This window comes from Sphaerodactylus townsendi, linkage group LG11 (assembly GCF_021028975.2).
Source record: "Sphaerodactylus townsendi isolate TG3544 linkage group LG11, MPM_Stown_v2.3, whole genome shotgun sequence".
Lineage (NCBI taxonomy): Eukaryota > Metazoa > Chordata > Lepidosauria > Squamata > Sphaerodactylidae > Sphaerodactylus > Sphaerodactylus townsendi.
In genome coordinates this window covers 16,495,170-16,508,599 of record NC_059435.1, presented here as the reverse complement: position 1 = coordinate 16,508,599, position 13,430 = coordinate 16,495,170, and the positions used below count along the sequence as shown (strand labels likewise).

Genomic DNA, 13,430 nt, shown 5'->3' with positions numbered 1-13,430 from the left:
AATGTGTTCTATGCCATTCAAAAGCCAGAGCACTGTGCCGGAGGTCAGAGGGACAAAGCTATTTTGACTAGTCAGAGGGCTTCAAAGGATGCGAAGGAACCCTGAGTAGCGTATGGCCACACTTCGAGAGAGACCAAGGGTAATGCACGCATCAAATTGAAGACTGACACACACCACTAATGAAAGTGCGCAACATTCTGTCAAGGACACGTCACACATATCCATAGAAAGAAAAGGTCTGCTAAGGTTTAAGGAACAGTAGAGATGATGTTTGTAATACTAACAATCTTGTGCTCGAATAAGAGTTCTGCCCGAAAGTACAACGGAAGCACCAAAAAAACTCAACCAAACAAACACCCCCTCCAACCCCCCCGCCTCACCTAACCAAACTCAATCACCAGGTCTAGTCGCCTATGGTGAGTGAAGTCATCTCCAAAAAAGGGAAACTTCATGCCCTGGAAAAGGAAGAATTTTTCACTTCTTCCTTTCCAGTCACTGATATGTCAAAAAATGACTAATATACATATATGTGGGCAAGAAGGCTTGTAAAGATATGAATCAGCTTGTAACTTATGAGAGTTGCTACAGCTCAGTAGCAGAACACATTTTTTTGCAGTGTTCTGCAGGTTCAGGGTTTAGTCATCTGCTAAAAAGGAGCTGACATGGGTCAGGCTGGGGGAAAAAAAATTAGCCTCAGCTTAGAGAGCTTCTGCCAATTGAAAGCCACAATGGCTGTCTAAACAAATGATTGGACCAAAGATAAAGTAGCTCCCAATTTTATATCTGCGAGACTGATTGGCAGTTCTGAATAACCTCGACTAATAGCGACTGCACCCCAAAAAGAAGACCGCTGCTTTCAATTCCACTGATTGCTTCCATCACCTTTCACATTACGTACACATCGAGCTGTGAAACTGTACCAAAAGATGGCCAGCTCTAAGGCGTCACGAGCAGCTGCTGCATCCAGCAACATGGTATCCCCAGGAGCTGGGAGAGATTGTGGTCAGTAGTGGCCATGATAGTGGCCATATTCTTTAGACCAGAGAGGTGCTGTTGTGAATTAGCTCTAGCCAAGTACATAAACTGGAAATGAGTGAAGAAGGGATTGGGGTGCTGTGTGGTTTCCGGGCTGTATGGCCGTGTTCTAGCAGCATTCTCTCCTGACGTTTCGCCTGCATCTGTGGCTGGCATCTTCAGAGGATCTGAATATCAGATCCTCTGAAGATGCCAGCCACAGATGCAGGCAAAACGTCAGGAGAGAATGCTGCTAGAACACGGCCATACAGCCCGGAAACCACACAGCACCCCAGTGATTCCGGCCGTGAAAGCCTTCGACAATACAAAGAAGGGATTGTTTCCTTACAGGACATGACGGGGCAAACGTTCCGCAGTCATCTCGTGCCCACAACAGGACTGAAAGAAGTGTCTTAGTGTGTTTTTTTAAAAAAAGAATGGCTCAAATAGATTTTGTGACAGATTCTAGGATTTTGCTGATTTGGGACAGAGCAAAGGGTCCTGGAACCAAGAGTTAATGCCCGAAACTTCTGACTGGCTGGCTGGAAAAATGCCAGCTCTTCGATTAGTGCCGTTTGGAAACAAAAGTCAGTTTGGGTGCAGAGAAAGTTTGAGAGACAGAGTGAACTGCTCTGTCCTCTGAGTGTCAGATAGAGAAGGGTGGTCTGATCTGAGTAGCGTAACACTGAAAACACACTGGTTATTAGTATTTCTCTGTCAAAGATTTGGAGGGAAAATTCTCCTCAGGGCACAAGGGCAGAGGGTTCATCGCATACATTTGGTTGGCGTTTCTGCCTGGTTTCCAACTGGGAACCTTTCGAATGTCAACTCCTGGTTTCAGGAACCCTTGCTGTGTTTCAAATCAGCACAGTCATGAAATCTGGTTTAAACCAGCACTCGTATCTTTCACAGACAAAGGATAAGTCTTGGCAAGTGAAAAGGAGAAGGAAAGAGAAGGGAAAGTACTAAGAAGGTAGGGGACAGGGACTTACCTTCAGCTTGGAGATCATGCTTGCTTCAGCATCATCGCTAGCACTGTTCTGGTGCACAAGCCGTTTGGCCAGCATTTTGGCATAAAACTTCTGAAACACGTCTTTGTCTTCTATATACTTGAAGACAACCATCTGGAAAAAGCAGGCTCTTTCAGTATTTATGTCCAAAACGACACCAATCGTTTTCAACAGAATTCACAGGCAGCTATAAATTTCACAACTTCTTCTGGCAGGGGTGGGAGAATGTAAAATAGGGGACTATGGCTCTCCAAATAATTCAGAATCGACCGCACAGTCTAGTTTTAATCATGAGCAGGGATCTATAAAGCAGTGCAGCTCACTTTAATCTAGTTTAGAAACAAGCAAAAGTTTGTGAATACAGAGAGACAATTTTGCAAGAGCCTTACCACTTGATTGAGCGTGTCTTCAAGTTCAGCTTCTTCTGGATTCTTTGAGCTGCAGTCAAGAGTGCAGTGTTTTCATTATAATTCAGCATTGTCATCATTTGCAATTCATGGATTTCCTTTCCAACTCAGTATCATGAATTTGAAATGAGTAAGAACAGGATTCCAAAGTAAACCTTAGTACTGTGTTTAACTGGCTTACATATCCTGAAGGTTTAGTGTACATTACAATTCTTAAGCAGCACCAGAAAGTTTGCTAGTACTGGGCTAACAAGCATATTGTCTGACTGCAAGACCTTCCCTGATGGTAGGAGATGAAACCGACATTTTAAAAGTGCATGATCCCAGACTCAGTTCCAACATCTCCCCAGTCCAAGACAGACACCAGAAAGGTCACATACATGAGCTCTTCTGGCATGCTGATCAAAGGGTCTCTTCCTAAAGTTTCCTATCAACCCAAAATGTCAGGATCAGCCTACGACAATGAATTCAGGGGAAAACTAGAAACTTTTCTAAGAAGAGGAATATTTTCATCTCCTTTTATGAAGGAATAAACAAGCTGATAATGATGTCATCCTTCAAAACCAGCATATGACAATCTGTCCTCCAAATGCTGGCCCCTTTTAAAAGTTTGCCACGGTCTGATTAGCCCCTCCCAAAGACTAGAGAAGGAACGCACATGCTTCCAAAAGGATTTTAAAAAAGATGGCTCCCCAAATCTATGGAAAGATAATTTCTTTAACACTTCTCTACTCCACTAAAAGAAATATGAACTTTGAGTGGTGGTGGTGGGCTGGAATGGGCCTCAGTTATAAGAGGAGGAGGAGGAGGAGGAGGAGGAGGAGGAGAAGAAGAAGAAGAAGAAGAGGAGGTGGAGGAGGAGGAGGAATAGTTTGGATTTATATCCCCATATCCCCTCTCTCTCTCCTGCAGGAGACTCAAAGGGGCTTACAATCTCCTTGCCCTTCCCCCCTCACAACAAACACCCTGGGAGGTGGGTGGGGCTGAGAGAGCTCCCAGAAGCTATGACTAGCCCAAGGTCACCCAGCTGGCGTGTGTGGGAGTGCACAGGCTAATCTGAATTCCCCAGATAAGCCTCCACAGCTCAGGCGGCAGAGCTGGGAATCAAACCCGGTTCCTCCAGATTAGATACATGAGCTCTTAACCTCCTACGCCACTGCTGCTCTCTGTTATTACTGTTTAGTCTGCTCTCTCAGATCTCAGAATTTAAGCAGGGTCAGGTCTGGTTTGTTTTTGGACGGGAGACATTCAAGGAATACCAGAATCATGACATGGAAGGCAGGAAATGGCAAACCATCTCTGAACATTCCTTGCCTTAAAAACCCTTACAAGATTATCAGAAGCCAGATGTGACCTGACAGCATATACACACATACCAATCCCTGATTTATAGCTACATAGGTTGCCATAGGTTCGCCACCACAGCCTTAGGATTTTCAAGGCAAGAGAGGTCCAGACATGGTTTGCTATCACCTGCCTCTGCATAGCAGCCCTGGACTTCCTTGGTGGTCTCCTATCTAATCCTGCTTAGCATCCAAGATTTCAGGAGACTGGGCTTTTCAGGCCAGGGCAAGATTATTCTAAGGAGGACAGAAGGTCACATCTGACTCAAGGCAGACTGTGACCCAAGAGGTCAGCTGAGAAGACATTTCCCCCCCACTATACCTTCACAATGGGTCATTTCTGACCAGCCCACAGTGATTTCGTCACTGTCATAACTTGAAAAGCAGTTATGTGTGACAATCCGTGTTGTAAAGAGTGAGAGCGCATCTTTTCTCCAACTTCAAGCAGAGAGAAGATGAGGGCATTCCTTGATCAAGAACTGGAATTCAATTATACGTCATAGCTGCGTGTGTGAAACTCTCGGTAGCTAACCTGCTGGAGGCTGCAGAGGTTTCCCCGGCCCACGTACCTTTTCTTTAGCAAAGAGTCACAATACCGTGCCAACAACTCTGGAGATTTGCTAGATGACTGGGCCATTTTTGTCACTGCATTGTTGTTTATAAACCGGCCACAAGCCTGCAAAACACAACGGAAAGTGGAATGTTCAAGAGATGTCTTCAACATCAATCAACAGTTTCTGCAGATTTTGATCTATTTTACCTTGTCCAGTGCAGCCACAAAGCCAGCATCGTTATTGAAAGCAGACATGACCAGTGCATTGTATTTCTTATGGACGTCCAACACTGTCTGTACATACATTTTTGGATCCTAGACATTAAAAAAACAGAGGGCAAAAAAAAATCCTATTTAAATTTTTTTCTGTAACTATTGCATATTTCAAGCAATCTTATCCACGGTTAAATGACCCTTTCCTTAAACAAAGAATTTGCAGATTAGGACAAATGCTCGGAATCTAAGATTATGTTTGGTCTTCACCAATTACATGATAGAAACTATTAACTGAAGCTGTGAATTGAGCCAGCCAATCAATGAACATTTGAAGGATCTTGATTATACAAGTATGCTGGTTAAAGCTCGCAGAGTATTTTAATCCTTTTCAGTTGATATTTTTCCCCTGATAAAAATGCCGAACTACCTACTTGAATTATGTCTTCCAGAGTATAAAAGGGCATTTACGCTTTCACTTTTGATCGTCTTGCCGTTTGCAGAGCTGTTGGAAAGATGCAAGACTCTAACAGACTCTGCGGGTGTGGTACCCTTGACCGAAGAATGGTACACTCCTTCTATCTGCGATGGTGGTCCTCTTCCACCGAGTGTGCAGCTTTGGGAGGTACACAGATGGAGCGGTGAGGGAAGTAGGGGACACCTGCCTAGCCAGCCAGATCAGCCGAATCAACCCTGGCGATCAGTGGGGTGACAGATGTCGCAGCCAGATCACCCTCACATCCAGGGTGTGGTACTAACCAAATACTGATCATGTTCTTTTGGGTTGCACCGAATTTTCAGATTTGAGAACAGAACTGATTTTTCCTTTGCTTAGGCAGGACTCTCATCTCTCCAGAAGCTATACCTTCTTGCCTAGTAGTATATATGGCACAAAGCATGTGTGACACGAAACTACTTTTGAAGGGGTACTTGCATTTAAAGCAGCTTCTCCACATTTTTCAATGGCAGCGAGACCCTGATTGTGAATGTGAGTTTCCAAAAGTTTCTTCAGCTCTCCGAGGCCATCCTGAATTCGAGACACAAGGTTATACATGCGTCCCAAATCTGAAAGAAAAAGGAGACTCTTTCGTTTGTGTTCACTCCTTCTCCCAAATCTTAATTCTTCACCAAAACAACAGGGAGAAGCAGACGTCTATTAGCACGTATAATTGTTTTGAGTTGTTTCTGTTCAACTCCAGAGCAGTTCAACTCCGCACTACAGGACAGAGGACAGCTGAAACGCCTTTGCTTAACTATTAAACTGCATTTTACAATTCAAGCCGATATAAAAATCACGACGAAGCGAAACAAAAAGGAAGAGAGAAACCACTTCTGTGACTGAGTTTTTAGTGATGACTCGAAACCGAAGGAGTGGCGCCACATCTTTACTAAACTTCAGGTGTTTTCTTAACTGGGTTGGGCAGGTTCACAACCATTAACTGCCCAAGGCATCAAGGAATTGGATTTTTTTAAAAAAGGGGGGATTAGGCACAAAAACGGTGGAGTTTTAAAAACTGAACAGGTCCCTTTCATAAAGATTATAAAAATGCAGCACAGCATCAGGGTTCTTCAGCCTATTATCTATAATTGTGATATTTAGTGATGCTGGATGCTGCATAAAACTTGGGCTGCATGGTCCAGGCGCAACTGTAAGTCCAGCCTGAAAACTGCCCAGACAGCAACTTATCTCCACTACTGTTCCAATATAACAGTAATTCAAATCTGACAACAGCCCCTGCTCATTATTAACCTCATTGGTCTTCGGCAAGAGACTACAAGGGGGCAGAAGGCACCCCTCCAGGTGTGCACAGCTGGGTTCTAGCTAAAGGGAAGAACAGGATCTCTGAAGCTGTTGCTACATTTTCACTCTGTGTAATGCAAGTTGTGCAATAATGATCTTTTTACTGTATTTGGAATTCATGACACACACCGGTTGTATGCCTAACAAAGGTTTTGGATTTGGATTTGGGAAGAACAGGCTCCTCCAAGTTCACAATTCCTCCTCAGGAATGTATGCCTAACAAAGGTTTTGGATTTGTATGCCTAACAAAGGTTTTGGATTTGGATTTGGGAAGAACAGGCTCCTCCAAGTTCACAATTCCTCCTCAGAACTGCTGGTGTGTCGCAAAGCACGTCAGCTTCACAGCGAACTGTTGCTGGGATGTTATGGGCCTCTGAAATTAGGGATAGAAGGTGCACAGCAAAAGGAATGGAAACCAGTCAGGGTGTGAAACACGTGCCCAAGCAATTCCAGCTGATGGTGCAGAGCCTCCACAGTGCCTGGGGCTCCTTCCAGGGCTGTCTCTAGTTAGCCCATGCAGGGCTTGGACCAAGGAAGCCTGGCTTCTTGAGCTGATGGGTGCGTGTGGTGCCACTATACACTCCAGTGTCATTGCTACGGTAGCTCCTTGAAGCTGTTTTTTTTGGGGTGGTGGTGGTCTTTTTTGTTTTTACAAAAAGAGCAACTAGATATGCTGGTGATGGGCCGTGATGAACTGGACCACAAGAATGGAAATGTATACCCATGGTTGTCAAAAAGGGTTCCTAAAATGTCCATTTCTGAGCCCCTGGTCAGTGAAAGTAGTGACTATTAGGAATACTGTCACTCTGAAAATCAGGGAAGGACGTTTCGGTACCAGCATCCTACAAACAGGTGGAGGGCTCAGCCCGGAAGCTATCACGAATTCTGCAAGGGCAGAATCTAGAGGTAATTTTTCCTTTAACAATCTTTCTCTTCAGGAATATATCATTCTTAATAAAGGTTTAAACTTTGTCTCTACACCTTTCCAACTGGAGTTGATCTATTCAAGCTTATGGGTTTTTTGGTGAATCTTTATATATTCCTCCTGGCTGATTTCATCCTTTGCCATTTTTCAACCCCTCATCCTTTAATTACAATATTCTTGCATTTGAACATGTTGTATTGATGCCTATTGAAAAAGAAGGGGACTAACACATACTCACAAAAAATCTTCTAGCAGAGAATATGTTATCAAATTTAAGCAGAGACTCTTCCATTGCTATCAAACCAGCTGACAATGGAGATGGGATTGTTATTCAGAACACTCTTGATTGTATACAAGAAATGAACAGGAAACTTTCTGATGAGGCTTTTTGATAAGCCACAGCAGACGATCCAATTAAGCAGATTCTGTTTATCATCAAAACTGGGGTTCAGAAGGGTTTATCATTGGGATATATAGATGACGCTTGTTCTTCCTTCCTGGTTAACAGATTTTCTAGGATCTCAATTATTTATATGCTTCCTAAAATTCACAAATCACAAAGACCACCTCTAGATAGGCCCACTGGATCAGGCTCCAATACTATTTTGGATTACTTTATTTGCCTATTTGTCTTTACTATGAGAAAATATGTTAAGGACCCAGCTGACTATTCTTAAGGTGCAGGATATGCCATTTGATAATAACTTTTGGCCACAATGGATATGACATCATATTATTATTATTTATTAAATTTAATATACTGCCCAACCCCCAAAGGGCTCATATACTGATATACCACACGCAGAGGCTATTCCTGTTACCGAATTATATTTACAAAAGAGGAATGAACATTTCCTCCCTATTCCTTTGCTGACTGAATTATTAGACGTGGAAAAACAGCTTTGAAGAGAGGCCTTCTGGATCTTAATTTGGATCCATACATCGTACAGGTCTCAATGACAGGTCCAGTGGTGGCGAACCTTTGGCACTCCAGATGTTATGGACTACAATTCCCATCAGCCCCTGCCAGCATGGCCAATTGTAGTCCATAACATCTGGAGTGCCAAAGGTTCGCCACCACAGGGTTAGACTCATCAGTCAATATTTAATAGTGCCCCCCGCCCCCCGGTTAGTAGACATACTTGGTATGTTTAATCAGACTTATTAGCTCGTTTTCAATAGGTATTTTTTGACAGTAGAGTGAGTTTGCCTTTAATGTTTTTGGTCTTTTCCGCAATCATTTATTGCCTTAATAATTCCATCAAAGCCTCGTCAATGCAGGGCAGGCGTGCCTTACCTGTCTCATTCCTTTTCCTAATTCCTCTTTCCTAAGCAGCATTCTCACTCAGCATATACAGTATGCACAGACTCTCATCTTGTATAATGTGTTTAAATGTAATTGTTTGCCTTATTTGGGTTACAGTTTATTATTTATGTACAACTGCTTAGCAAAGCCTCCAAATTAACCAGTGCAAGGTCACTCTTGATTGATGAAGATTCACAACTCAAAGGAATTCTGTCTTTTGTAGTCTGCTCTTCCCCAGCTTGTAACCTTTTCTTTTATAGAATCACCCTATTGAAGTTACAGATGATATCTGCATTGAAATTATTATTGGCTAAATTTAGCTTGTAAAAATCTTTTGATAGTGTTCCTATTTGTTGCCATTTCTGATTGGTGTACATATCAATTTTCCATTACATTTTGCAATTTTTGAACCATCTTTCTGGTATTTTTTGGTGCTTTTACAATTATTATTTTTAGATACTCTGTATCCCTTGTTCTCGTTGTCCAGAGATTTCCTCATTCCCTTTTTGTGATGTTCAGTAGGACAAAGGTCACATCCTTAGATAGCAAATGTCATAATTCAATTCACTAATGTTTTATTATCTTGAAGGTTGACCAAAAAATCAGTAAGGCTTCCTGCTTAAGCAGCTTCTTTGTGAAGGCTAAGGCAGCAGGAAGCTGTAACATGGAATGTGTTTTGCACACCACAGATCACAGCAAATTATGATTTCAAAGGCAAATGTCATAAGTTGGGTGTACTTGGCTTCAAAACAGGGTGTGCCAAAGTCATCTTTACAGCACACGTTCCAAAAAAGTAAACTGTTTCCTGAAGATGCTAGAAATGAACAGGGCCCAACTGCTTCTCCATTCCTAGATAGTAAACTGAATGATTTTACAAGAGTGGGCAGTGGACAGTGAACACTTAGAACACAGTAGCTTCATGTTTCTTTAAGGTAAACGATAAAGAACACATTTACTTAAAAGCTTTTATTAGGCCATTTAATAGCCTGCAGAGTCTTGTACGCTGTGAGACTAGAATTGGAAACGAAAGCTTATTTCCCACTACGTAACGCAGCTAAAAGCCACCAAGGAATAGCAGCAAGCATAGTTCCACTCTAGGCCTGAAGGTTACAAATGTCAACAACACTTTTAAAATGGACACACAACACTTTCAAGTTCATCAGAATTTGTCTGTTCTCTTTGTGTCAGTTGATTGGTCCTAATTAAAGGTCTCCTGTGGACTGTGTTCTCAGCTTTGGGATGTGACTTTTAAACTGGCAGACCTGTAAATAACTTCTTTTTAAACGTTGCTCAGCTATCTGGTTGTATGAATAGCTTTCGGGGAGGCAAATGAAAATTTAAAAAGAGCTTCATGTGTTCTTGGTTATGACTCTTTTGTGCATCCTTATTTCGGCTGTGTTTGCCCCTTGTCCACAATCTATTTCTACTCAATATATTGGCTCCCAGTGGAGAATCTGTCACAAGTACAAATGATGTTTGCCCTTGTCGTTTCCTCTCATTTATCTTGCTAATCAACACTGTAAAATGAGTTTCCAGGTGCTAAAGTTGTCAACTGATTCTCAGTTGTCTATTTGCTTGCCTCCCTTCCCACAGAAGTGGTTTTCCTCAACCCTTTGTCTCACCTCCTACTACTTACCTGCCAGTTTTATTTTCACTCAGTCCTTTTCAGTTCTAATCCCCCTCCATACAGCAGCCTCCATCTCGCATGCAGGTCTCATGATTCTCAGAAGGGCCCTTTTTCATGGCCAAAGAGGAACCCTCCTCCCGTTTTTAACATCAGAAAAGTTGGTGGATCCAATCTAGTGCCTCCACCTCCACCTGGCCATTGTCTGGGTTGCTGTAGCACATGTGTAGCCACAGCTCTTTCAGTAATAATATGGCAGGGGCAGCTGGCCCCATTGTACGGATTTAACATTCTGCAGGGGGTACATAGCTGTCTTCCGTTTCAAAACATTCCCAGACCAGCATTTTTAAATCTCTGCATTCTGGAATGCTTTCCTATTACCTGACTTGAGAGAAAGAACATGGTATCAATTGCACAGGTGACCCACCTTCATTTTTGTCAGCATCCAACAGATTCTGGAATTCCGTGTGAAAGATCTCCAAGTGTTTTTCAATGAGGACTTGCTCGCATTTTCGTGCCAGCTCGTCTTGTGTGCTCTCGTGTAAATATACCTGAACCCTACGCTGTTCTTCCAGAAGGCGAGCTTCTGCCTGTAAATATTCAAAAATAATAAATAACAGTAACTAAAACACTGCAATGACGGTTCACAGTTTCATCACTACATCTGTTCCATCTGTTCAGATGAGAGGTGATGGCTGAACATTAAATAAGTCTTCTAAAGCTACCCCATTTCATACCACTCAGGAATATATTAACCTGCCTACCACTGCATTTGTTGCAAAAAGGTCCCAGAGGCCTCTTCCAGTCCGGCTCTGAGATCCTTTAACTAGAGATGCCAGGCTTCGAACCTGAGATCTTCTACATGCAAAGCATACAATCCAGAACTGAACAAAGGCCGCTCTTGTACCTTACTTCTTTCATTACATATTTCAGAAAGGGAAATGAAAGCTCAGATTCTCCTTTTCATCCAACTGGGGGGGGGCTTAATATCAATCAATAACCCTTCTTATCCTTTGCATACTAATATCTACAATAGCATTTTTTTGGATAAGTTGTGGCGCATTTTGTTCTTTCCATTTCCTGATTCCTTCTTTTTCATTAAATGTTGACTGAATTTGAAACTACTGCAAAGACATAAAAGGCAGTATTGCAAAAGCCTTTTTTTAAAAAAAAACTTCTTTAGCTTATGTACTAAAGTTTATGTACTAAAGAAGCTTATGCAGCAAAGGTCTTCCAACCCCTTTGTTAATTTATGTTATCATTTTTTAAACATATTTATCTTCAAGACTGTGTGCCATAGCTTGAACACATGCAGTGACCTTCACGTAGCTTTTCTTTATGTCTGACAGTTAATAAGCCTTAAAGATCCAAATATCAAGGTAGAAAATGTGAGCAATTGCTTCTTTCTCCTGTACACTAAAAAAAGTGAAGCCAGAGCGAAGTCTGTTAGCTAAAGAATCAAGGTGCAAGAACTGTTGATGAGAATCAAGTTGACTGGAAGTGGGTATGCCTCTACAACAGAAGACAGCGCCTAAACAAGCAGTTTGAGTATCATGTGGTTTCTAGATCTAGTGGGAAACTTCATGCTCACAGACCTTTTTCATATATTCTGTAACTGGATTCTGTTGTAAAAACTCAGTGCTCTCCCTTGTGTAGAATCTCTCTGTGTCAGCAAGAAACTGAGATTCAAAGGACTCTTTGTAAACTGTCAGAGTAGGTCCCTTAGCGAAAGTATCATCTTCATTCAGCCCCAGCTCCACTGGAAGGACAAAAAAAGAGAAGGAGGAAATTTACACTTCATGACACAATCTGTCCCACAGCATATATTCTACATGGTCATGTACAGCTTCACAGAGAGGTAGGGGATATGCACTTCCAAGAAAGCTTGCTTAAAATGTGTAGTCAGGTAACCAACTAATAACCTAGTCAATATAGAAGAAGAAGAGTTTGGATTTATATACCCCCATTTCTCTCCTGCAGGAGACTCAAAGGGGCTTACAATCTCCTTGCCCTTCCCCTCTCACAACAAACACCCTGTGAGGTAGGTGGGGCTGAGAGAGCTCCGAGAATCTGTGACTAGCCCAAGGTCACCCAGCTGGCGCGTGTGGGAGTGCACAGGCTAATCTGAATCCCCCAGATTAGCCTCCACAGCTCAGGCGGCAGAGCTGGAAATCAAACCCGGTTCCTCCAGATTAGATACATGAGCTCTTAACCTCCTATGCCACTGCTGCTCCTATATCCCATATATATCCCATCAATATACCCAATCAACTTTATTTTTAAAAAACCTAACGTGGACAAAAGGTGAAGAAAAACGTGAATTATATTTAGAACATGTTTACACCTTATTAGTCTCATTACATTTTGGTACTGTTGGTTTAAACCTGAAGCCACAAAGACAGTCCCATACCTCCAATATAATATAAGAGATACAGATAAATTCCTTTTCATTTCAGTGCTTTTTTTCAATTCTGACATTCCAGAATTGCTAATTTCTTGGGGGTTTTTTTAGTAAGAAGTTAATGGCAGAGTCAGTCTTCAGAAGTTAGTACAAGGGGAAAGACAATAATACTTGGAAAAAAGGAAGACCCAACATGAGATGGACTGATTCAATCAAAGAAGCTACGGCCCTCATTTGCAAGACCTGAGGGAGGCTGTTAATGATAGGAGGCTCTGAAGGTTATTACTTCATAGGGTTGCTATAAGTCAGAAGTAAATTGATGAAACTTAACACAAACACATCAAAAATTGCAAATCAACTAGCCACAACTCCTGTTCTTTCTATAGCACCCTGGACCCTCACCTCTCTATTTCCCCTTTTTCTTCTTTCAAACTCCTGCCCTCCCAAAAGACAGTCAACAGCACACAAGACTTCTGCTCTCAGGTGTCTTGGATGCAGTGCCTGGAAAACTGCTGATAGTTTGACCCTACTGCTCTGAACCCAAGGAAAGGAAACGCTAAGCACATACAACAGTGCGGGGGGGAGGAGGGGAGCACTATCTGCCCGGGGTCTTCTGCCGCGCTTGCTTGGCTTCGAGGAAATTCTCGAAGAAAACCGATTTTACCGTAAGACTGCACAACTCCGCTGATCAGCCTGGTGTTGATTGTTTCTCCATTCCGTTCCTTTTCAATCAGCTTCAGCACAGCGTTTGTTACCTGTGAAAATATGGGTTAAAAAAAGTTTCAGTTTCACAGGCCTGTCTTGGCCACATGAAAACACTAAAAACAGTTCAT

General features: G+C 42.4%; 1 protein-coding gene across 1 annotated transcript in view; it reads right to left on the bottom strand.

Moving 5' to 3' along the window:
- The window catches only part of CUL1 (cullin 1), a 53,269-nt gene that overhangs the window by 13,592 nt on the left and 26,247 nt on the right, over positions 1-13,430 (bottom strand). The window contains exons 6-13 of the mRNA XM_048510450.1: positions 13,262-13,352; positions 11,792-11,955; positions 10,624-10,786; positions 5,475-5,605; positions 4,535-4,642; positions 4,344-4,450; positions 2,414-2,462; positions 2,007-2,138 (exon numbers count right to left, since the gene is read on the bottom strand). Of these exons, the coding sequence (XP_048366407.1) occupies positions 2,007-2,138; positions 2,414-2,462; positions 4,344-4,450; positions 4,535-4,642; positions 5,475-5,605; positions 10,624-10,786; positions 11,792-11,955; positions 13,262-13,352 (945 nt within the window). The remainder of the gene's footprint in view (positions 1-2,006; positions 2,139-2,413; positions 2,463-4,343; positions 4,451-4,534; positions 4,643-5,474; positions 5,606-10,623; positions 10,787-11,791; positions 11,956-13,261; positions 13,353-13,430) is intronic.